At 42.7% G+C, this 26,920-nt stretch overlaps 1 protein-coding gene across 1 annotated transcript in view; it reads right to left on the bottom strand.

Moving 5' to 3' along the window:
- The window catches only part of LOC141279046 (uncharacterized), a 42,871-nt gene that overhangs the window by 12,166 nt on the left and 3,785 nt on the right, over positions 1 to 26,920 (bottom strand). The window contains exons 2-4 of the mRNA XM_073806962.1: positions 25,044 to 25,123; positions 18,169 to 18,245; positions 15,191 to 15,316 (exon numbers count right to left, since the gene is read on the bottom strand). Coding sequence (XP_073663063.1) covers positions 15,191 to 15,316; positions 18,169 to 18,245; positions 25,044 to 25,123 — 283 coding nt within the window. The remainder of the gene's footprint in view (positions 1 to 15,190; positions 15,317 to 18,168; positions 18,246 to 25,043; positions 25,124 to 26,920) is intronic.

Below are 26,920 nucleotides of genomic sequence, written 5' to 3'. Positions count from 1 at the left end.
ATCTAAGTCTGAAATACTTGGTAATTCTGTTCTATGGACTCTTTTGTAGCCTATAAACACTGAGAGACCTAAATCTGTTTCTCTACAATGAGAAACATGATGTTCCATTTGTATAGAACACCTGGATCAAATGAGAAATCTACATATTATGCTGGTCATTTAAGGGATGGGAAAGGATGGCAAGTGGTAAAATATTATGCTTTCCTTTAATCTTTTTAAATTTCACTTGTTACAAAGAACTTGAATTATAATTGTACTTTAATAAAGTAGCAATGGAAATTTAAAATAAAAAATATATATATTGTGTGTTTACTTATATTTCATAGAATTATGAAATGCTGCCGCCCTCTGGCCGAACCTACAAAAGCAGCTTTAAAACCTGTGGTAATGGTCACTTCATATGAACAGGTACTGCAGGGCTGTAAAGGAAACCTGCCCTCATAATGTCTTGAGGTAGATAGAGGTCAAATTGGTTCAAAATGTGGCACACTTTTCAAGAAAACCATTTGAAGAAGTAAGCTGTAATAACAGTTTGAAAAATAAAAGGACATGCCTGAAAGCTCAATTTCAAAGGATTATGAGACGCATGCAAATCCAACCACACAGAGGTATCAGCTCACACCACTCAGAATAACCATCAGCAAAGAAACTACAAATGATCAATGCTGAAGACGTTGTGGAGAAATGCATACCCTCAATTTGAAGTGGGACGTAACCTGCTAAGAGCCACTAATGGGAACAGAATGGAGGTGCCTTTAAAAGGTAAATCTTGAGCTCCTATATGATCCAGCACGCCCGCTCCTCGGACTATATCCTAAGAAGACAGAACCGGAGAGACACAGGCAGGTAAAGCTGCACTGTAGAAGTATAACAAGAGCCAAGACAAACGTCCATCAAGAGATGAGTGGAGAAAGAAGAACCGGTCCATGTACAGATGGAACATTAGCCAAGGAAAAAAAATGAAACAATGCCGTTTGCAGGACCATAGAGGAGTCTGGAGGTAATCACGCAACTTGCAGTAAGTCAGAAAGCGAAAGACACATATCCTATCATATCACTTATGGGTGTTACCTAAAAGTTGATTGATTGATACCAATGAAGATATTTCCACAGAGAAAGGCAATCACAGATTCATTAAACAAACTTATGGCTGCCCCAAATGGAAAGGTGTGAGGACTGGATACATTACGATATTGGGGTTAACAGAGATATACAAACACATGGTAAATATATAATCACCAAAGACCTACAGAATACCAAGAGAAGACTACTCAACACTGTGTCATAACCTACATGGGAAAAGGATCCGAAGAACAGATATACGTAGATGTGTGAAAGAACCACATCTGGCACGCCTAGAACAAACAAAACATTGTCATCAAATTTGCTGTGATAAAAAATAATTAAAAATATGAACACGAAATAATGAGACATAAACTTAAAGGAATTTTTCGTAGCACATTCCATTCTAATTTACAACCTAGAACACGACTGCCATTAAGGCTCTGTTGCCGTGGTAACCAGATTTGGTAAAGGAGAAATGCTGCCGCCTTGTGGCTGTTTCACACAACAGCAGCTTTAAACAAAGCGCTAAGCTAATGGTCACTTAATATTCAAAATACGTGCAGGACTCTAAAGGACACTGGGCCTAAAGAAATTCCTGGGGTCCTAAGTCGACCACAAAATTCAAAAGACCTCAACATTTCAAACAGACAATATCAAGTGGCATATCTTATGCACATTTTGTCTTTCTTTTTCTTTTTGTTTAAAAAAATGCATGGAATAATGCTCCATTTCAGGAACTAATTAAGCCATGCAAATCCAATCTACAAAAACGTTCACCTTACCACCGTCAGAATGATCATCAGCAAAACAGTCTACAAAACGTGAATGCTGAAAGGGTTTTAGAGAACTGTTTACACTCTAAGTGCTGGTGGGACGTAAACTGGTAACAGCCAGTAGTGAGATGAGAATGGCGGTGCGTTTAAATTTAAAAATTGAGCTCATCACTCTGTAATAACCTACACGGGAAAGGAGCCAAAGATGAATAGAGAGATACATAGATATAATGAACCAGATTATGTACACCTAGAACAAACAACATTTTTATCAAATTTGCTCTGATACTAAATAAAAATTAAATTTAAATAACAAACAAGAGGTAAGGAGATATAAGCTCTTGGGCGGGGGGGGGGGGGGGGGGTGTGTGTGTGTGTGTGTGTGTCCTGGCCCATTCCACTCTAATTTGCAGCCTACTAACACGATTTCCAGGAAGGCTCTGTTGCCCAAAAACCCAGTTGGAAATGTAGAAATGCTGCCGCTTTGTGGCCGTTTCCCGCAAGAGCGGCTTTAAACCCACAGTTAATGGTCACTTAACATTCACATGGCCTCCGAGCTGTAAGGACACCTGCCCTCAAAAAATGTCCTGAGGTGAGGAATGGCCAAAAACGTTCCAAAAAGGCAAAATTTTCAAGAAGGTAGTAAGATGAGGTAAGTTAGACTTAGTCTCTTGATTAAAAAAAAGGAAAATGGATAGAAGCTCAACCTTAGGAATTATTAGACTCATGCAAATCTAATCTACAAAAAGGTTTCAACTCACACCAGTCGACTGACCATCAGGAAAACGTCCACAAAGAATAAATGCTGAAGGGGTTTTAGGCAACTGTGTACCCTCTAGACTGGGGGGATGTAAACTGGTAACAGTCAGCAGTGAAACATAATGGAGGTGCGTTTAAAAGTAAAAATTGAGCTACCACGTGATCTGGTAGGTTCTTCCATGGGCCTATCACCTGCGCAGACCAGAATGAAAGAGACATAGGCTGGCAATCCTGCACTGCAGGAGCATTTAACGTAGCCAAGACTTGGAAGAAACCAAAATGTTCATGAACAGAAAAATGCACAAAGAGGAAGTGGTCCATGTACACAATGGAATATGAGCCATGGGAAACGATGAAACACTGCTCTTTGAGGTACCATAGATGAGCCAGCCTAGAGATAATCACAGAACATGAGGTAAGTTGGAAAGCAAAAGACCTATATCCTAGGATATCACTTGTAGGTGTTACCTAACAACTGCCAAAAATGGACATATTTCCACAGAGAAAGACACACACAGACTTGAAAACTTTGCGTATCTAAAAGGAAAGGTGGTGGCAATGGATAAACTAAGATTAGGTTTACCATACCTCTACAAATACAGAATAAGTACATATATCAAAAAGCCCGAGCACACAGCAAGGGAGGTCTACAGAACACTCTGTAATCCTTTACTGGGAAAAGGATCTGTACGTGAATAGATACATATGATGTACAAATGAACCAGACTGTGTACACCTAGGACAAACTATTCTAATCACTACCCCGATTAAAACAATTAAAACAACGAACAAGAAGTAATGAGACATAAACTTCAGGGGCTTTTTCCCGGCACATTCCATTCTAATTTACAACCTAGGAACCCGACTTCCAGGAAGGCTCTGCTGCCCTAGTAACCAGATTTGCGAATGGAGAATCGCTGCCGCTTTGTGGTCGTTTCCCACAACACCAGCTTTAAACCCAGTGCTAATGGTCACTAAATATTCACAACCACTGCAGGCGTGTAAATGACACCTGCACTCAAATAAAATTCTGGGGTCGAAAATCGACCACAGAGTTCAAAAGAGGCCAACCTGGGCTTCCCTGGTGGCGCAGTCGTTGAGAGTCCGCCTGCCGATGCAGGAGACACGGGTTCGTGCCCCGGTCCGGGAATATCCCACATGCCGCGGAGCGGCTGGGCCCGTGAGCCATGGCCGCTGAGCCTGCGCGTCCAGAGCCTGTGCTCCTCAACGGGAGAGGCCACAAAAGTGAAAGGTCCCGCGTACCGCAAAAAAAAAAAAAAAACACAAAAAAAAAAACAAAAAGAGGCCAACCTTCCAAGAAGACAATTTCAAGGGCTATATTGTACTCACACTTTTTTTTCTAAAGAAAAGAGAAAGGTGTGGAAAAACGCTGAATATTAGGAATTATTAAAGACATGCAAATCCAAATTACAAAAACCTATCAGGTCACAGCAGTCAGAATGTCCATGAGCAAACATTCTGCAAACAATAAATGCTGAAGGGCTTGTGGAAAAATGCGTACCCGCGGTGTTAATTGGGACGTGTTAAGAGCCACTAATGGAAACACAATGGAGGTGCTCTGAAGGTAAACATTGAGCTACCAGTCAATGAATCATACCCACTGCTGGGCCTATATCACCTGAGAAAATGAGAATCAAAAGTCACAGGCTGGCAATACTGCACTCCAGCAATATTTAATATAGCCAACACTCGGAAGCAACGAAAATGCCCATTAACAGAGGAATGCACAAAGAAGAAGTGGTCCATGTACACAATGGAATATTAATCCACTAAAAAATATAAATTAAAAAACAAACATAAGTAAGGAGACATAAGCTTTTGGGGGTATATCAGGGCACACTGCACTGTAATTTATAACTGAGGAACACCACGGGCAGGAAGGTCTGTTTCCCTAGGTACCAGAGGGGAAAACGTAGAAATGCCGCCACCCTCTGGCCGATACCTGCAACAGCAGCTTTGAAATCTTTGCTCATGGGCACTTCATATGCACAAGTACTGCAGGGCTGCAAATGTAAACTGCCCTTAAAATGTCTTGACGCGAGTAAAGGCCCAAAACTTTCAAAATGTGGCACATTTTGAAAAGAAAACCATTTGAAGACGTCAGCTGTAATAACAGTTTGAAAAATAAAAGGACATGCCTGAAAGCTCAGTTTCAAGGGAGTGTGAGACACATGCAAATCCAACCACAAAGAGGTATCAGCTCAGAATAACCATCAGCAAGAAAACTACAAATGATCAATGCTGAAGAGGTTGTGGAGAAATGCATACCCTCAATTTGAAGTGGGACGTAACCTGGTAAGAGCCACTAATGGGAACAGAATGGAGGTGCCTTTAAAAGGTAAATCTTGAGCTCCTATACGATCCAGCACACCCACTCCTCGGACTATATCCTAAGAAGACAGAACTGGAGAGACACGGGCAGGTAAATCTGCACTGTAGAAGTATAACAAGAGCCAGACAAACGTCCATCAAGAGATGAGTGGAGAAAGAAGAACTGGTCCATGTACAGATGGAACATTAGCCAAGGAAAAAAAATGAAACAATGCCGTTTGCAGGACCATAGAGGAGTCTAGAGGTAATCACGCAACTTGCAGTAAGTCAGAAAGCGAAAGACACATATCCTATCATATCACTTATGGGTGTTACCTAAAAATTGATAGCAATGAAGATATTTCCGCAGAGAAAGGCAATCACAGATTCATTAAACAAACTTATGGTTGCCCCAAATGGAAAGGTGTGAGGACTGGATACATTACGATATTGGGGTTAACAGAGATATACAAACACATGGTAAATATATAATCACCAAAGACCTACAGAATACCAAGAGAAGACTACTCAACACTGTGTCATAACCTACATGGGAAAAGGATCCGAAGAACAGATATATGTAGATGTGTGAAAGAACCACATCTGGCACACCTAGAACAAACAAAACATTGTAATCAAATTTGCTGTGATAAAAAATAAAAATTAAAAATATGAACACGAAATAATGAGACATAAACTTAAAGGAATTTTTCGTAGCACATTCCATTCTAATTTACAACCTAGAACACGACTTCCATTAAGGCTCTGTTGCCGTGGTAACCAGATTTGGTAAAGGAGAAATGCTGCCGCCTTGTGGCTGTTTCACACAACAGCAGCTTTAAACAAAGCGCTAAGCTAATGGTCACTTAATATTCAAAATATGTGCAGGACTCTAAAGGACACTGGGCCTAAAGAAATTCCTGGGGTCCTAAGTCGACCACAAAATTCAAAAGACCTCAACATTTCAAACAGACAATATCAAGTGGCATATTTTATGCACATTCTGTCTTTCTTTTTCTTTTTGTTTAAAAAAAATGCATGGAATAATGCTCAATTTCAGGAACTAATTAAGCCATGCAAATCCAATCTACAAAAACGTTCACCTTACCACCGTCAGAATGATCATCAGCAAAATAGTCTACAAAACGTGAATGCTGAAAGGGTTTTAGAGAACTGTTTACACTCTAAGTGCTGGTGGGACGTAAACTGGTAACAGCCAGTAGTGAGATGAGAATGGCGGTGCGTTTAAATTTAAAAATTGAGCTCATCACTCTGTAATAACCTACACGGGAAAGGAGCCAAAGATGAATAGATAGATACATAGATATAATGAACCAGATTATGTACACCTAGAACAAACAACATTTTTATCAAATTTGCTCTGATAATAAATAAAAATTAAATTTAAAAAACAAACAAGAGGTAAGGAGATATAAGCTCTTGGGGTGGGGGTGGGGGGTGTCCTGGCCCATTCCACTCTAATTTGCAGCCTACTAACACGATTTCCAGGAAGGCTCTGTTGCCCAAAAACCCAGTTGGAAATGTAGAAATGCTGCCGCTTTGTGGCCGTCTCCCGCAAGAGCGGCTTTAAACCCACAGTTAATGGTCACTTAACATTCACATGGCCTCAGAGCCGTAAGGACACCTGCCCTCAGAAAATGTCCTGAGGTGAGGAATGCCCCAAAAAAACTCAAAAAAGGCAAGATTTTCAAGAAGGTAGTAAGATGAGGTAAGTTAGACTAGTCTCTTGATTAAAAAAAAGGAAAATGGATAGAAGTTCAACCTTAGGAATTATTAGACTCATGCAAATCTAATCTACAAAAAGGTTTCAACTCACACCAGTCGACTGACCATCAGGAAAACGTCCACAAAGAATAAATGCTGAAGGGGTTTTAGGCAACTGTGTACCGTCTAGACTGGGGGGATGTAAACTGGTAACAGTCAGCAGTGAAACATAATGGAGGTCCGTTTAAAAGTAAAAACTGAGCTACCATGTGATCTGGTAGGTTCTTCCATGTGCCTATCACCTGAGCAGACCAGAATGAAAGAGACATAGGCTGGCAATCCTGCACTGCAGGAGCATTTAACGTAGCCAAGACTTGGAAGAAACCAAAATATTCATGAACATAAAAACGCACAAAGAGGAAGTGGTCCATGTGCACAATGGAATATTAGCCATGGGAAACAATGAAACACTGCTCTTTGAGGTACCATAGATGAGCCAGCCTAGAGATAATCACAGAACATGAGGTAAGTTGGAAAGCAAAAGACCTATATCCTAGGATATCACTTGTAGGTGTTACCTAACAACTGCCAAAAATGGACATATTTCCACAGAGAAAGACACACACAGACTTGAAAACTTTGCGTATCTAAAAGGAAAGGTGGTGGCAATGGATAAACTAAGATTAGGTTTACCATACCTCTACAAATACAGAATAAGTACATATATCAAAAAGCCCGAGCACACAGCAAGGGAGGTCTACAGAACACTCTGTAATCCTTTACTGGGAAAAGGATCTGTACGTGAATAGATACATATGATGTACAAATGAACCAGACTGTGTACACCTAGGACAAACTATTCTAATCACTACCCCGATTAAAACAATTAAAACAACGAACAAGAAGTAATGAGACATAAACTTCAGGGGCTTTTTCCCGGCACATTCCATTCTAATTTACAACCTAGGAACCCGACTTCCAGGAAGGCTCTGCTGCCCTAGTAACCAGATTTGCGAATGGAGAATCGCTGCCGCTTTGTGCTCGTTTCCCACAACACCAGCTTTAAACCCAGTGCTAATGGTCACTAAATATTCACAACCACTGCAGGCGTGTAAATGACACCTGCACTCAAATAAAATTCTGGGGTCGAAAATCGACCACAGAGTTCAAAAGAGGCCAACCTGGGCTTCCCTGGTGGCGCAGTCGTTGAGAGTCCGCCTGCCGATGCTAGGAGACACGGGTTCGTGCCCCGGTCCGGAAGGATGCCACATGCCGCGGAGCGGCTTGGCCCGTGAGCCATGGCTGCTGAGCCAGCACGTCTGGAGCCTGTGCTCCGCAACGAGAGAGGCCAGAACAGTGAGAGGCCAGCGTAACACCAAAAAAAAAAAAAAAAAATTATAAAAATATATTAATTTTAAAAAACAAACAAAAGTAAGGAGACATCAGCTTTTGGGGGTTTATCCGGGCACATTCCACTGTAATTTATAACTGAGGAAGACCACTGGCCGGAAGGTCTGTTTCCCTAGTACCAGCATGGGGAACGTAGAAAGGCTGCGGCCCTCTGGCCGTTACCTGCAAAAGCAGCTTTAAAGCCTGTGCTAATGGTCACTTTATGTGAACAAGTACTGCAGGGCTGTAAATGAAACCTGCCCTCAAAATGTCTTGAGGGAGGTAATGGCCAATAAATTTCAAAATGTGAAACATAGTTTAAGAAAAACTTTGAAGAGCTAAGCTGTAATCACAGTCTGAAAAGTAAAAAGGACATGCCTTAAAGCTCAATTTCAATGGATTATGAGTCACATGCAAATTCAACCACAAAGAGCTATCAGCTCACACCAGCCAGAATATCCATCAGCAAGGAAACTACAAACAATAAATGCTGAAGCAGTTGTGGAGAAATGCATACCCTCAACTTTAAGTGGGATGTAACCTGGAAAGAGCCACTAATGAGAAGAGAATCGTGGTGCCTTTAAAAGGTAAACCCTGAGAAACCATGTGATACAGGAGGCCCACTCCTGGGCCTATAACATAAAAAGACAGAATTGGAAAGACAGAGGCAGGCAAATGTGCATTGCAGCAGTATTACAATAGCCAAGACATGGAAGCAACCAAAAAGTCCATCAAGAGGTGAGTGAACAAAGAAGAAGTTGTACATGTACAGATGGAGTATTAGCCAAGGAAAAAAACAGCACAATGCCATTTGCAGCACCGTACATGAGTCTAGAGGTAATCACGCAACTTGTAGTAAGTGAGAAAGCGAAAGACACATATCCTATCATATCACTTAGAAGTGTTACCTAAAAATTGATACCAATGGAGATATTTCCACAGAGAAAGGCAATCACAGATTCATTAAACAAACTTATGGTTCATCAGTGGAAAGGTGTGAGGATTGGATACATTAGGATATTGGGGTTAACAGAGATACACAAACACAGGTGAAATATATAATCACCAGAGACCTACGGAATACCAAGAGAAGACTACTCAACATTGTGTCATAACCTACATGAGAAAACAATCTGAAGAAGTACAGATACATGTATATGTGTAAAAGAACCACATCTTGCACACCTAGAACAAACAAAACATTTTAATCAAATTTGCTCTGGTAAAAAATAAAAATTAAATTAAAAAAAGAACAAGAAGCAATGAGACATACACTTAAGGGGCTTTTTGCTGGCACATTGCATTCTAGTTTACAAGCAGAACACGACTTCCATTAAAGCTCTGTCATCACTAATAAAGCAGCTTTATAAGCAATGTTGAAGGTAGCTTAAAAGAAGTCTCATTAATTATTGACAGTAACAAGAAAACAAACAAAAGTAAAAATCTCACTGCAAAAAGTATACATAGAGTAAGAGTAGTAGATCAAACACTTATTAAACTTCTGTAAAGAATAAAAGACAACAGTAGTATGTTTTTTTAAAAAGAGAGGGCCCAAATAAATCAGAACTGAAAGAGATGATGTTACAACAGCCACCACAGAAATACGAAGTATCCTAAGATACACACAGGGTAACTCAGGGCTCAGACTGGACAGAGTTCAGTCTCCATGTCTCTACATGACTTACAGGAGCCTCAGGAACTGAGGAGGGGGTCCCTGAGGGGAGGCACAAGATAGAAGATGTTAGGCATTAACATGACTGCATTCATCTTAAATGTGCCTGAACTACATTCACATGAGATTGTTTTGTCCTGTATGTACATCGGCACCTCTAGTCAGAACTGCAGATCTTTGGCTTCACCACCTCTACTGACAGCATTAGCTTCACCTGCTGTGGACAGTCTCCTATAGAATTTCTAGAACCACAAAGCATCGAAGCTTCACAGGATCCAGAGTCTGTGTGACTCCACTCTGAGGGTCAGAGTCTCAACTGCACTCAGAGACTCAGAGTCTCAACAGAGACTCCACTCTTGGAGGGCACACACAAAGTAGTCTGCACATCAGGACCCAGGGGAAGGAGCCATCACCCCGCAGGTGAAACACCAGACCTACCTGCTAGTTTTAGAGGGTCTCCTGCAGAGGTGTGGTGTGGCTGTGGCTCACCATGGGGACAACGACACTGGCAGCAGAAGTTCTGGGAAATATTCCTTGGTGTGAGCCCTCCCAGAGTCCACCATTAGCCCCACGGAGAGCAAGGTAGGCTCCAGTGCTGGGTCGCCTCAGGCCAAACAACCAACAGGGAGAGAACCCAGCCCCATGAATCAGCAGATAAGTGGATTAAACATTTTATTAAAGTTTTATTTAATCCACAGACAAGCAGATTAAAGCTCTGCCCACCAGAGCAACACCCAGCTCTACCCACCACCAGTCCCTCACATCAGGAATGCTGCACAAGCCTCTAAGATAGATTCATCCACTGGAGAGCAGACAGCAGAAGCAAGAAAAACTACAATTCTGCAGCCTGTGGAAGGAAAACCCCATTCACAGAAAGATAGAGAAAATGAAAAGGCAGAGGACTTTATACCAGATCAAGGAACAAGATAAATCCCCACAAAAACAACGAAATGAGGTGGGGATAGGCAACCTTCCAGTAAAAGAATTCGGAATAATGATAGTCAAGATGATCCAAGACCTTGGAAAAAGAATGGAGGCAAAGATCGAGAAGATGCAAGAAATGCTTAACAAAGACCTAGAAAAATTAAAGAACAAACAAACAGAGATGAACAATACAATAACTGAAATGAAAATACACTAGAAGGAGTCAGTAGCAAAATAACTGTGGCAGAAGAATGGATAAGTGACCTGGAAGACACAAAGGTGGAAATCACTGCCATGGAACAGAATAAAGAAAAAGAATGAAAATAAATGAAGACACCCTAAGAGAGCTCTGGGACAACATTAAACGCAACACCATTTGCATTATACGGGTCCAGATGGAGAAGAGAGAGAGAGAAAGGACCCGAGAAAACATTTGAAGAGATTATAGTCATAAACTTCCCTAGCATGGGAAAAGAAAAAGCCACTGTAGTCCACGAAGTGCAGAGAGTCCCAGGCAGGATAAACCAAAGGAGAAAAATGCCGAGACACATAGTAATCAAAGTGACAAAAGTTAAAGACAAAGAAAAATTATTGAAAGCAACAAGGGAAAAATGACAAATAACATACAACAGAACTCCCATAAGGTTAACAGCTGATTTCTCAGCAGAAAATCTACAAGCCAGAAGGGAGTGGCATGATAAATTTAAAGTGATGAAAGGGAAGAAACTACAACCAAGAGTACTCCACCTCGCAAGGATCTCATTCAGATTTGATGGAGAAATCAAAAGCTTTCCAGACAAACAAAAGCTAAGAGCATTCAGCACCAAGAAACCAGCTCTACAACAAATGCTAAAGGAACTTCTCTAAGTGGGAAACACAAAAGAAAAGGACCCACCAAGACAAACCCATAACAATTCAGAAAATAGTAATAGGAAGATACATATTGATAATTACCTTACACGTGAATGGATTAAATGCTCCAACCAAAAGATACACGCTCGCTGAATGGATACAAAAACAACATCCATATATATGCTGTCTACAAGAGACCCATTTCAGACCTAGGGACACATACAGACTGAAAGTGAGGGGATGGAAAAATATATTCCATGCAAATGAAAATCAAAAGAAAGCTGGAATAGCAATACTCATATCACATAAAATAGATTTTAAAATAAAGAATGTTACAAGAGAAAAGGAAGGACACTACATAATGATCAATAGATCAGGAAATTTAAGAAAACTGAAATAATATCAAGCAGCTGTTCTGACCACAATGCTAAGAAATTAGAAATCAATTACAGGGTAAAAAATGTAAAAAACAGAAACACATGGAGGCTAAACAATACGTTACTAAATAACCAAGAGATCACTGAAGAAATAAAAGAGGAAATCAAAAACTACCTAGAGACAAATGACAACAAAAACACAATGATCCAAAACCTATGGGATGCAGCAAAAGCAGTTCTAAGAGGGAAGTTTATACCAATACAAGCCTACCTCAAGAAACAAGAAAAATCTCAAATAATCTAACCTTACACCTAAAGGAACTAGAGAGAGAAGAACAAAACCCAAAGTTAGTAGAAGGAAAGAAATCATAAAGATCAGAGCATAAATAAATGAAAAGAAACAAAGAGAACAATAGCAAAGATCAATAAAACTAAAAGCTGGTTCTTTGAGAAGATAAACAAAAATGATAAACTTTAGCCAGACGCAAGAAAAAGAGTGAGAGGGTTTCCCTGGTGGCACAGTGGTTGAGAGTCCACCTGCCAATGTAAGGGACATGGGTTCGTGCCCCGGTCTGGGAAGACCCCCCCATGCTGCGGAGCGGCTGAGTCCGTGAGACATGGCCGATGAGCCTGCGCGTCCAGAGCCTGTGCTCCACAATGGGAGAGGCCACAACAGTGAGAGGCCAGCGTATCGCAAAAAAAAAAAAGAGAAAAAGGGGGAGAGAGCTCAAATCAATAAAATTAGAAATGAAAAAGGAGAAGTTGCAACAGACACCACAGAAATACAAAGCATCCTAAGAGACTACTACAAGCATCTCTATGCCAGTAAAATGGACAACCTGGAAGAAATGCACAAATTCTTAGAAAGGTATAACCTTCCAAGACTGAACCAGGAAGAAGTAGAAAATATGAACAGACAAATCACAAGTAATGAAATTGAAACTGTGATTAAAAATCTCCCAACAAACAAAAGTCCAGAACCAGATTGCAACAGAGGTGAATTCTATCAAACATTTAGACAAAAGCTAACACCCAACCATCTCAAACTCTTCAGAAATTCTCAGGGGAAGGAACACTCCCAAACTCATTCTATGAGGCCACCATCACCCTGATACCAAAACCAGACAAAGATACTACAGAAAAAGAAAATTAGAGACCAATATCACTGATGAATATAGATGTAAAAATCCTCAACAAAATACTAGGAAACAAACTTGAACAACACATTAAAAGTATCATACACCATGATCAGGTGGGGTTTATCCCAGGGATGCAAGGATTCTTCAATATACACAAACCAATCAATGTGATACACCATATTAACAAATTGTAGAATAAAAATATGATCATCCCAATAAATACAGGAAAAGCTTTTGACAAAATTCAACAACCATTTATGCATTTCCTCTAAGATCAGGAACAAGACAAGGATGTCCACCCTCACCACTATTATTCAACATAGTTTTGGAAGTCCTAGACATAGCAATCAGAGAAGAAAAGGAAATAAAAGGAATATAAAGTGGAAAAGAAAAAGTAAAATTGTCACTCTTTGCAAATGACACGATACTATACATAGTGAATCCTAAAGATGCCACCAGAAAACTACATTGAGAGCTAATCAATGAATTTGGTAAAGTTGCAGGATGCAAAATTAATGCACAGAAATCTCTTGCTTTCCTATACACTAACAATGAAAGATCAGAAAGAGAAATTAAGGAAACAATCCCATTCACCATTGCAACAAAAAGAATAAAATACGTAGGAATGAACCTACCTAAGGAGGTAAAAGACCTGTACTCAGAAAACTATAAGACACTGCTGAAAGAAATCAAACATGATATAAACAGATGGAGGTATAAACCATGTTCCTGGGTTAGACGTATCAATATTGTGAAAATGACTGTACTACCCAAAGCAATCTACAGATTCAATGCAATCCCTATCAAACTACCAGTGGCATTCTCTACAGAAGTAGAACAAAAAAATCTTAAAATTTGTATGGAGACACCAAAGACCCCGAATAGCCAAAGCAGTCTTGAGGAAAATTAAAACAGCTGGAGGAATCAGACTTCCTGACTTCAGACTATACTACAAAGCTACAGTAATCAAGACTATATGGTACTGGCACAAAAACAGTAATATAGATCAATGGCACAGCATAGAAAGCCCAGAGATAAACCTACATACCTATGGCTAACTCATCTATGAGAAAGGAGGCAAGGATATACAATGGAGAAAAGACAGTCTCTTCAGTAAGTGGTGCTGGGAAAACTGGACAGCTACACGTAAAAGAATGAAATTAGAACACTCCATAACACCACACACAAAAATAAACTCAAAATGGATTAGAGATCTAAATGTAAGACCAGACACTATAAAACTCTTAGAGGAAAACATACGCAGAACACTCTATGACATAAATCACAGAAAGATCCTTTTTGACCCACCTCCTAGAGAAATGGAAATAAAAACAAAAATAAACAAATGGGACCTAACGAAACTTAAAAGCTTTTGCACAGCAAAGAAACACATAAAGAAGACGACAAGACAACCCTCAGAATGGGAGAAAATATTTTCAAATGAATCAAATGACAAAGGATTAATCTCCAAAATTTACAAGCAGCTCATGTACCTAAATATCACAAAAACAGCCCAATCCAAAAATGGGCAGAAGACCTAAATAGACATTTCTCCAAAGACGATATACAGATTGCCAACAAACACATGAAAGGATGCTGAACATCACTAATCATTAGAGAAATTCAAATCAAAACTACAGTAAGGGGCTTCCCTGGTGGCGCAGTGGTTGAGAATCTGCCTGCTAATGCAGGGGACACGGGTTCGAGTCCTGGTCTGGGAGGATCCCACATGCCGCCGGGCAACTAGGCCCATGAGCCACAACTACTGAGCCTGCGCATCTGGAGCCTGTGCTACTCAACAAGAGAGGGCGCGATAGTGAGAGGCCTGCACACCGTGATGAATAATGGCCCCCGCTTGCCACAACTGAAGATAGCTCTCGCACAGAAACAAAGACCCAACACAGCAAAAATAAATTAATTAATAAACTCCTACCCCCAACATCTAAAAAAAAAAAGAAACAGAATTTCTCGTGTGACTCATAAAAAAAAAAAAAACCTAAGTGAGGTATCACCTCACAGCAGTCAGAATGGCAACCATGAAAAAATCTACAAACAATAAATGCTGGAGAGGCATTCACTGGAGAAAAGGGAACCCTCTTGCACTGTTGGTGGGAATATAAATTGATATAGCCACTAGGGAGAACAGTATGGAGGTTCCTTAAAAACCTAAAAATAGGGGCTTACCTGGTGGTGCAGTGGTTGATTGTCCACCTGCCGATGCAGGGGACACGGGTTCGTGCCCCGGTCTGGGAAGATCCCACATGCCGCAGAGTGGCTAGGCCCGTGAGCCATGGCCGCTGAGCCTGCGCTCTGCAATGGGAGAGGTCACAACAGTGAGAGCCCCGCATACAGCAAAAAAAAAAAAAAAAAAAAAACTATAAATAGAAGTACCATACAACCCAGCAATCCAACTACTGGGCATATACCCTGAGAAAACCATAATTCAAAAACAGTTATATACAGCAATGTTCACTGCACCTCTATTTACAATAGCCAGGACATGGAAGCAACCTAAGTGTCCATCGACAGATGAATGGATAAAGAAGATCTGGCACATATATAGAATGGAATATTACTCAGCCATAAAAAGAAACAAAACTGAGTTATTTGTAGTGAGGTGGATGGACTTAGAATCTGTCCTACACAGTGAAGTAAGTCAGAAAGAGAAAAACAAATACCGTATGCTAACACAGATATATGGAATCTAAAGAAAAAAGAAAGTTTATGAAGAACATAGGGGCAGGACAGGATTAAGGACACAGACGTAGAGAAAAGACTTGAGGACACAGGGAGGGGGAAGGATAAGCTGGGACGAAGTGAGAGAGTGGCATAGACATATTAACATTACCAAATGTAACATTGGTAGCTACTGGGAAGCAGCCACATAGCACAGGGAGATCAGCTTGATGCTTTGTGACCACCTAAACGGGTGGGATATGGAGGGTGGGAGGGAGATGCAAGAGGGAGGGGACATGGTGATATATGTATATGTATAGCTAATTGACTTTGTTATACAGCAGGAACTAACACTCCACTGTAAAGCAATTATACTCCAATAAAGGTGTAAAAGCAAAAAAAAAAGAAAGCCCAGAGATAAACCTATACACCTATGGTCAACTAATCTATGACAAAGGAGGCAAGACTATACAATGGAGAAAAGACAGTCTCTTCAATCAGTGGTGCCGGGAAAAATGGGCAGCTACATGTAAAAGAATAAAATTAGAACACTCCCTAACACCATACAGAAAAATAAATTCAAAATGGATTAGAGACCTTAATGTAACACAAGACAGTATAAAACTCTTAGAGGAAAACCTAGGAAGAATACTCTGACATAAATCACAGCAAGATCTTTTATGATCCACCTCCTAGAGTAATGCAATAAAAAGAAAAATAAACAAATGGGACCTAATGAAACATAAAAGCTTTGCAAACCAAAGGAAACTACAAACAAGACGAAAAGACAACCCTCAGAATGGGAGAAAATATTTGCAAATGAATCAATGGACAAAGGATTAATCTCCAATATATATATAAACAGCTCATGCAGCTCAATATTAAAAAAAAAAACAAAAACCCAATACAAAAATGGGCAGAATATCTAAATAGACATTTCTTCCAAGAAGACATAGAGATGGCCAAGAAGCACATGAAAAGCTGCTCAACATCACTAATTATTAGAGAAATGTAAATCAAAGCTACAATGAGATATCACCTAACACCTGTTAGAATGGGCATCATCAGAAAATCTAAAAACAACAAATGCTGGAGAGGGTGTGGAGAAAAGGAACCCTCTTCCACTATTGGTGGGAATGTAAATTGCTACAGTCACTATGGAGATCAGTATGGAGGTTCCTTAAAAAACTAAAAATAGAATTACCATATGATCCAGCAATCCCACTACTGGGCATATACCCAGAGAAAACCATAAATCAAAAAGACACATTCAGAGCTTCCCTGGTGGTGCAGCGGTTGACAGTCCGCCTGCCAATGCAGGGGACACAGGTTCGTGCCCTGGTCTGGGAAGATCCCACATGCTGCGGAGCGGCTGGGCCCATGAGCCATGGCCGCTAAGCCTGCGCCTCCAGAGCCTGTGCTCCACAACGGGAGAGGCCACAACACTGAGAGGCCCACGCACCGCAAAAAAAAAAAAAAAAAAAAAAGACACATTCACCACAATATTCATTGCAGCACTCTTTACAATAGCCAGGTAATGGAAGCAATGTAAATGCCCACAGACAGACAAATGGAATATTACTCAGCCATAAAAAGGAATGAAATTGGGTCATTTGTAGAGATGTTGATGGGTCTAGGGACTGTCATACAGAGTGCAGTAAATCAGAAAGAGAAAAACAAATATTGTATATTAATGCATACATGTGGAACCAAGAAAAATGGTAGAGATGAACCGGTTTGCAGGGCAGAAAGAGACACACAGATGTAGAGAACAAACGTATGGACCCCAAGGGGGGAAAGCCGTGGGGGGATGGTGGTGGGATGAATTGGGAGATTGGGATTGACATGTATACACTTATATGTATAAAACAGATAACCAATAAGAACCTTCTGTATAAAAAAATAGAATAAAATTCACAAATTAAAAAAAATAAAATTTAAAAAATAAAACAGGAAAAAAAGTTCTTCCCTTTGCATAGATGTATTTATACGAATGAATTATTTCCATGCTTATATCTATAAATACAAAAAACAGGAATAATATCTACCTTGAACCAAAAAAGAACCACCAGTTACACAGAGGAAAACCCTATAAGGGCACTTGCTCCAGTGGTAAACAATTCTGAAGTTGGTCAGAGGTATGGAATCGTCTCCCATGCAGCCAGCAGCTCCCCCGCATGGAGCGCCCTCAGTGCAAAGCTGGGGGACCGTGCCAAGGCGTTTCTGAGTAAACGTGAGCTGAGCCCCAGGCCAGCTGCTGCTGAACTTTTCCCACCCTTCCCAAGTAAAGCACCTGAATGTGTGCCAGGACTTGAAAGCCTAGAGGAAGGGCCCTGGAGCCACACCAGCCACAGCACTCAGGCCGACTTGGTGCCTGCAGGCCAGCCAGGATGGTCCTGGCCCCGGGCGCTCTTCTGGAAGCTTTCCATTTCCCTGCCTGAGATACCCCTCCTGTTCCGGCCCCCACTGCTTTCTTCCTTCCTCACCTCTGCCCGAGGAGAAATTCCAGCGGCAGGTATGGGTGACACATCCTCTTCTTTAGCAGGTGGCAGCTTGGCAACTCCTGCAGAAAGTCCAGCAGACCCCCACTCACACCAGGCCACCCACAGAGCCGTAGCCCCTCACTCCCTCCCACCAGCCCAGCCCCGAGACTGCTAACGGGGAAGAGAATATGGCGTCAGGCACAGCTGCACGGGCTCTTGTTGCCTGGAGCAGTGTTTATATCTACCTCAACCCAGGCACACCTGGGGAGGGCGGGCTGGCAGGGTCAGGCTGCCTAGGTCAGCCAATCCTCGCCCCTCAGGGGCTCACAGTTGCACAAAATGTACCTTGTTGAAACAGCCAGGTCCAAGGAAAAGGTGTGGCGTCCTGAGGGTCAGGATAGACAAGAGGCTGCCAGCCCTGGCTTGTTTTCTAATCATTTTATCTGACCCATGAGTGGGAGACAATTTCAAGACCCTCTCCTAATGAGAGGAACCCAGGAGTCAGGGAGAGGAGGGGTGGGTGGTGGTTGGAGACAGAGGCCTGGTGGCCCGGCTGCAGTGGAAGTCTCTAGAAGACCAGGCTGGGGGAGGCCGCACAGAGTGACGCTCAGGGTCACAGACCTGTCGGAGCTGCTGTTGGTTAGTTCAAGTCCTGCTCTGAGGTGCTCTGTGTCAGCTCTTACCGACAGGTGAGCTGGGGGTGCTCTGCAATGAGGGCTATGCGCATGGTTCCTGTGTGCCCAGGCTTGCTGGGTGCCTGCCCAGGGGAGCTCCATATCCTGGGAGGGGCCTGACCACGAGAGCCCCAGGGGCTTCTGGGTAGCTGCACGGGTGAGCTCCATATCCTGGGAGGGCCTGACCACGAGAGCCCCAGGGGCTGCTGGGTAGCTGCACAGGTGAGCTCCATATCCTGGGAGGGGCCTGACCACGAGAGCCTCAGGGGCTTCTGGGTAGCTGCACAGGTGAGCTCCATATCCTGGGAGGGTCCGAACCACGAGAGCCCTGTGGGCTGCTGGGGACCTGCACAGGTGAGCTCCATATCCTGGGAGGGGCGTGACCACAAGAGCCCCGTTGGCTGCTGGGGACCTGCCCAGGTGAGCTCCATATCCTGGGATTGGTCTGACCACGAGAGCCCCGTGGGCTGCTGGGGACCTGGTAAAGGATGTCAGGACAGTCAGTGAAGCCACCGAGGGTATACATCCAGTAGTTCCTAATTCCTACACACTGCTGGTCATTCTACCAACCACCAGGACATGGTATTCTCTATTACTTCAATGATGCCTTCTTCTGTATTCCATTAGTCCCAGAGTCACAAGAAATTTTGGCTTCTGAGTGGCAGGACTCAACATACAACAAAAACAATACTGCTGGGACGTCCTGCCGCAAGGGTTCAAAAATTCCCACACCATCTTTGGGGAAACGTTAGCTAAAGACCTAAAAGTTCTACCTCTGCAAAAGGGAACCCTCCTTCAATATGCAGACGACATTCTGATCGCCAGCCCTACTAAGGAGGCCTCTGAACTACCAAGCCAACAATGGATAGAAGTTGTCCAAGAAAAAGCTCAAATATCACAGACTGCGGTGACCTGCCTGGGCTTCATTCTCACAGAAGGTTGGAGAAGCCCATCCCAGGAAAGGGAAGAAGCCATTTGCAGCCTTACCCCTTCTAAAACTAGAAGACAGCTTAGGGGTTCCTGGGGAGGCCGGGGTTTGCTGCATCTGGATCCCTAACTACAGTCTAGTAGCTGGGCCTCTATATGAAACACTGAAAGGAAAAGATGATGATCCTTTTGAATAGAATCCAGAAGTGGCCTTTCAAGAATGGAAAGAGCAGTCAATTCAGACCCTTGCCCTGGAACTCCCTAATTTAGCTAAACCCTTTGACCTTTACATTCCCGGTCAAAGGTGAATCGCCTTTGGAGTATTAGTGCACAAACTAGGACCACTTGAAATGGAACAAGGCAAGAATGCCCTCCAGGTAGGATAAACTAAGGTCACCAAGGGCTTGGCCTGCCGCCCCATCCGGCCAGGGTACTGGGGGTATCTAAAAACCTGGAAATCAGCAGCCCACAAGGCCAGCTCCCTCCTAAGGGAAAAGGACCCCACGTCGTGATCCTAACCACCAACCATGCCCTGAAGTTGCAGGGTTCGCTCCGTGGGCACACTGACCTCGAGTGAGGAGGCCCTCCAACTCCAACATCCAGAGAGACAACCGGGGGGCAACGGGCCCCCGTGACGACTCGCGTGACCATCACGTGACCTGGAGCTTCTCTCAGAAAACAACAAGAGTGTGCCCCAAAGGAGCAGACTACTGCTTGCAGGACTTACTGCACCCAGAGGGGAGCTAATAATCTTGGCGGGAGAACCGTATATCACGCTGTCACCATAGAAAAGCCTACAGACACCACGGTGACGGCGGCCAATGACACCGGCTGGACTCCTGGCTACTTCAAAAGGCTGTTGACTCAGTGGCCATCATGGTCCTGGATCACCACCGGCCCTGGACTGTCTGAGAGTTGAGCGGGCAGGGCTCTGACACCTGGTGCTGTTTGTACGTTAATTCAGGGGCCTAATTGAAGAAAGCACAGACTACTGGTCAGAGCATCTAGGCTGGCAGAAACCGTCAGCCTAAGGTGGCAGAACAAATGTGGAGCGGGGTAAAACCGGACCCCCCAGCGTCTCTGCGCCTCTCTTTCCTGGACCCTTAAAGGTCATTAGAATCTATAACACAATGCTGGCGCTCAGGCGGACAAGCAGTGAGGCAGGAGGCCTGGGGACAATCAACCTCACCTGGAGGCTGCTGGGGAGAAGTTCTGACCCTCGCCCCCAGGTATGAGGGCTCCCAACACAGCACGAAGCAGTTACATAAGAGGGGTCTGCACCCTCAGCGCCCCAAGAATGAGGAATGGGACAAAAGGCAGAGGAGGGGTTTGTCACTGGCAAAGCCCATGAAAACTTCCTGGGAGATAAAAACAGAATCTGGGCAAAAACATAAAGTCTAACCTTCTTTTCCTTTGTGCTTTGTCTAATTTCATGTGCTCCTAGGGTTCCGCATGCAGAGATCCCACACCCGACACTTTAGACCCGATTTCCTAGTGCAGAATGGCTGGGTCGACAACGCAGCTCGTGGGACACCGTGCAGACTCCGCGACATAGACATGCAGCCAACCCGGCCCTCGAGAGCTCTGCCCCCTCCCTTCCGCTGACGCTGACAGGATCCCTACACAGCAGCCTGGCCCACAGCCCGCAGGGGACTGCACGCTCTCACCTCTCTATTCTTTGAACCAAATATAAAGTTTCCTCTGCTTCTGAACCAAACTCAGTCTCGATCTGTTGGCTCCAATGACACTGGGCAGGGGGACCCTTGTTGGGGCCCACTCTGGAGGATCAGTAACCAAAATTGAGAGCATTGTAACTTCAATGAACAGATGTGTGAGCCAAACTGTAATTAACATAGAGCAGTGTATAAGGCTCGGGTAAAATAAGATGTTTCTAACACTTCCATTTGATATTTCCATCACTTTATTATAAGCAAGTTCAGTGAAGAGGTCTGTCTTATTTGTCAGGTCAATATTAGAGAAATGAAGTGATTTCTTTCCAAGGATGTACATCTAATAATCTTGGCTAAAGCTTCAATCTTGTTTAGAATGCTTTTCCATTGAAAATGCTACCTCTCTTTCACCTCCCCCATTTCTGAGAAGTATAAAATCTTATAATTTATTATTACTAAAGGGGAAAGGTGGGAGGAGGGATAAATTAACAGTTTGGGATTAACACATACACACTGCTATGTATAAAATAGATTATCAACAAGGAACTACTGTATAGCACAGGGAACTACACTAAAAATTTTGTAATAACCTATAAGGGAAATAATCTGAAAAAGAACAGATATTTTTATCAACATCATCTATCAACGACAGATAAAATGTAACCTAAGGGAGGCTGATGGTGAGTGCTTCTGACCTGAAGACTTCAATCATCTATAGTTTGGACTCTGCCTACTGCCAAAGGCCCTTAATGAACATACGTGTAGCCGTAGCTTAAAAATTCCCCAGTTTGTGGTTCGGTGAGACACTGATATGGAAAAATCCCTAGTGTTCTCCTTACATGAATGGGATCCTTCCTACTGCTAAAACATGCCTGTCACACCCAGAGGATGGTACACCGTTTGATCGGGAAGAGTTTGGAAAAGGCATCTCATCTCCTCATCTCTTGGTGCTCGGGTTCACCCTCCAGCGTGTTTCCTAACAATCTCCCCACTTGGGGATGTCAGCACCGTCAAGATCCTGTTGCATACAGTTTGGAATTTGTCCAGAGGATGAAGCGGAAGGATGAGAAACAATGAGAGACAAGTCCTAGGTGTTCGGACAGGCACATGTCACTCTAATTTCCAATCAGGAAGACGTATTGACCAAAGGCTAAGATTACCCACGGAAACAGAATAGGGCTTGAGGAAATCCTGCTGTTTTGTGGCCAGTTCCCAAAAACACAAGTTGAAAAATGGAACTCAGGGGCACTAAAATTCACTAAACTGAAGAGCTGAAAATATCTATCGTCGAAAAATGTCTTGAGGTAAGTCACCGAAAAGGACTTGTAAGCAAGGGAGAATGGCAGGAAAGGGATTTGAAGAGGTAGAAAGGACTCGCCATTAAAGCACAAGAAAAGGGGCTGAACATCGCCAACGATGCAGTTGGCCAAAAAGGGCGTATGCGTTTTTTCTGAATATATTCAAGAAAAGGGCATACACCCTTTTTAGCCAACCAAACAGGTGGGCACTGGAAATCAATACTACAAAAGGTATCACTTCGCATCAGTCAGAAGAGCTATCCTCATAAAGTGTAAACACCAGAAATGCAGGACAGGGCGAGGAGAAAAGGGAGCCCTGTGAGGCTGATACTGGAAATGTAAATTGCCAACGGCCACTCTAGAGAAGTGTATTGTGTTTACTAAAGCATCTAAAAAATGAGCTACAGAGCATAGGGGACTTGCACTCATGGGTGTATATCTCGGGAAAAACAAAAATCGACAGGACACAGGCACCCCAACATTTACCGCCTCTCTGTTTAAAAGAGCCTCAACTTGGATACAACCTAAATGTCCCTGGAAGGAAAAAATGGATAAAAGAGATGTGGCACTTATGTAGAGTGGAATATTACTCAGTCAGGAAATCAATGAAATAAAGCCAGTTGCAACAACTCGGGAGGAGTTACATATGATCATTCTAAGTGACGTAAGTAAGAAAAAAAAAGACACATATCATATCACTTAAAGGTGGAATCAAAAATTGCTACACATGAAATAAATTACAAAAGATAAACATAGTGAAATATGTAGAAAACAAGGCTGCTAAAGGGGAAAGGTGGGGAGGGGTGAGGCATTATCCAGGAGGTTGAAATTAGCGAAGATACCGTTCCTAATACCAAATTGATAATCAAAAAGGCCTACACGGTACCTCAAAGAACAGCGCTCAGCACACTCAAGTCACCGGAAAAGAATATATACGACTGGTAAGAATCTGAAGAAGAATTTATTGATGGCTCTCTGTATGTCAATCAAGCGGAAATACAGCAGCAAGAAACAGAGCACTGAAACTCAGCTCTAACCAATATAATAATAAATTAAAAAGAAAAATAAAGACAGTGAGAGAGAGAAAAATTCTTACTTTTGCTCAGGGGCTGAGATGCAACATGGATTGAACACATCTAGACCCGCAGCAGGATGAGACATAAGACAGGAAACTGTTCGGGCTAAGAGGATTAGTGAGGTTGGGTGAGCAAATGGAGACCCTTTAAAGTAATACTGCCTGGTACCCATTCCATGGGTCCCAAATCTACAGGTTCAAGGGAATCTTAATACAGCTAAAACATGCATGGGAAATCCAGAGGACTGTACACAGTGTGAGCGGAAAAGGTTTCTAAAACGCACCTCATTTTTCATCTGCTGGTGCTCGGGTTCGCCATTCCAGCCGCTTTACTAACAATCTCCCCACTTGGAGAAGCAGCACCTTTAAACTGCTGTTTCGTACAGTCTGCAAATTCTCTGGACAATGAACGGGAAGAGAGGGAACTAATGAGAGACTAGATCTAGGTGTTTGGACAGGCACATGTCACTCTAATTTCCAATCAGGTAGCAGAATTAACCAAAGACTCAGCCTGCCGCCCCGGAAACAGAAGAGGGCCTGTAGCAATCCTGCGATTTTGTGGCCAGCTCACAGAAAAGCGAGTTGAGAAACGGAGCTCAGGAGCACTGCAATTCACAAACCAGCAGGGTTATAAGTGATAACTATAGTCCAAAAATATCTTGAGGTAAGGCAACGAAGAGGATTTGAAAGGAAGGAAGAATTGCAGGAAACAGTTTTCAGGAGGTAGATGGGAGTCACCTTTAAAGCACATGAAAAGCGGCAGACCTTCGACAATGATGCAGTTGGCCAAAAAGGGCATATGCGTTTTTTCATAAATATATTCAGGAAAAAACGCATACGGCCCTTTTTGGCAAAGCAAACAAGCAGGAAATGCAAATCCGCACTACAAAGAAGTCTCACTACGCATCAGTCAAAAGGGCCTTCCAGAAAATGTGTAAAAACCACAAATGCAGGACAAGCCATGGAGAAAAGGGAGCCCTGTTACGCTGATAGGCCGTATGTAAATTGCAAATAACCACTCTGAAGAGTGTATGGTGTTTCCTAAAACATCTAAAAAACAGAGCTACAGAGCATAGGGTACTTCCAACATGGGCGTATACCTGGGAAAACCAAAAATCGACAGGACACAGGCACCCCAAAGTCTAGGGCTGCTCTGTTGACAAGAATTTCGACTCGGGTACAACTTCAATATCCCACAAAAGAGGAAAATGGATAAACAAGTTGCGGTACTTACGTACAATGGAATATCACTCAGCGAGGAAATCAATGTCATAAGGCCAGTAGCCGCATAATGTGTGGATTTAGGCGATGATTCTAAGTGAAATAAGTCACATAGAAAAAGAAACTTGTCATAAGATATCACTTATAGAGGGAATGTAAACATGGCTACACATGAACTGAATTACAAAACAGAACAGAGTCACACATTTAGAAAAAGCACTTATGGCTGCTTAAGGGGAAAGGTGAGGTGGGGTGATGCATAAAACAGGAGTTTGAAATTAGCACAGATACCGTGCCATCAACCAAATATGTAATAGACGAGACCTGCTCATTGCTCAATAAACTGGACTCAACACACCCTATTTGCCGCAGAATAATATATATGTGTAATAAGAATCTTAAAAATATTTATTGATTTCTCTCTGTAAGTGTATCAAGTGGGTGTGAAGCGGCATAAACACAGCATCAAAAATCAGCTAAACCCCATTATAAACATCAATTACAAAAAAAAAGAAAAATAGTGAAATAGAGAGAAACTCGTACAAAATTCGTTCAGGGGTGGTGATGCAACCTGGATTGACCACATCTACACCCACAGCTGCAAGACACATAAAGTTGGAAACTCTTGGGTCTGAGAGGATTGGTGAGGTTGGGTGAGCAAATGCCAACCCATTAAAGTAATACTGCGGGATGCCCATTCCATGGGTCCCAACTCTCCAGTATGAAGGGAATCTTCCTACAGCTAAAACATGCATTGGAAACCCAAAGCATGGTACACCGTGAGATCCGCAAAGGTTTCTAAAACGCACCTCGTTTTTCATCTACTGGTGCTCGGGTTCGCCATTCCAGCCGCTTTACTAACAACCTCCCCACTTGGAGAATCAGCACCTTTAACCTCCTGTTTCGCACAGTTTGGAATGTGTACGGAGGATGAACGGGATGAGAGGGAACGACTGAGAGACTAGCTGTAGGTGTTTGGACAGGCACATGTCATGCTAATTTCCCATCAGGAAGAAGAATAAACCAAAGGCTCAGCTTACCACCCGGGAACCAGAATAGGGCCTGTAGCAATCCTGCGGTTTTGTGGCCAGCTCACAAAAAAGCGAGTTGAAAAATGGAGCTCAGGGGCACTGCAATTCACAAACCTGCAGAGTTATAAAGGACAACTATCGTCCAAAAATATATTGAGGTAAGGCAACGAAGAGGATATGAAAGGAAGGCAGAATTGCATGAAACAGATTTCAAGAGGTAGATTGGAGTCGCCTTTAAAGCACATGAAAAGAGGCAGAACTTTGACAATGATGCAGTTGGCCAAAAAGGGCGTATGAGTTTTTTCCTGAATATATTCAGGAAAAAATGCATACGCCCTTTTTGGCCAACCAAGCAAGCGGGCAATGCAAATTTGCACAACAAAGAAGTCTCACTTCCCACCGGTCAAAAGGGCCAGGAAAAAGTGTAAAAACCAGAAAGGCAGGACAGGCCATGGAGAACAGGGACCTTTGTTATGTTGATGGGCGGGATGGAAACTGCCAACAACCACTCTGGAGAAGTGTATGGTATTTCCTAAAATATCTAAAAGACAGAGCTACAGAGCATAGGGTACTTCCACTCATGGGCGTATATCGTGGGAAACCTAAAAATCAACAAGACAGAGCCACCCCAAAGTATAGGGCTGCTCTGTTTACAAGAACCTCGACTTCGGTACACCTTAAATGTCCCAGGAAAGAGAAAAATGGTTAAAGAATTTGTGGTACTTATGTACAACGGAATATCACTCAGCCATGAAATCAATGTCATAAGGCAAGTAGCAGAATAATGAGTGGATTTAGGTACGATGATTCTAAGTGAAAGAAGTCACACAGAAAAAGAAACTTATCATAAGATATCACT

Source organism: Tursiops truncatus, chromosome 7 (genome assembly GCF_011762595.2).
Source record: "Tursiops truncatus isolate mTurTru1 chromosome 7, mTurTru1.mat.Y, whole genome shotgun sequence".
Taxonomy (NCBI): Eukaryota; Metazoa; Chordata; class Mammalia; order Artiodactyla; family Delphinidae; genus Tursiops; species Tursiops truncatus.
This window is presented reverse-complemented; position numbering and strand designations above follow the sequence as displayed.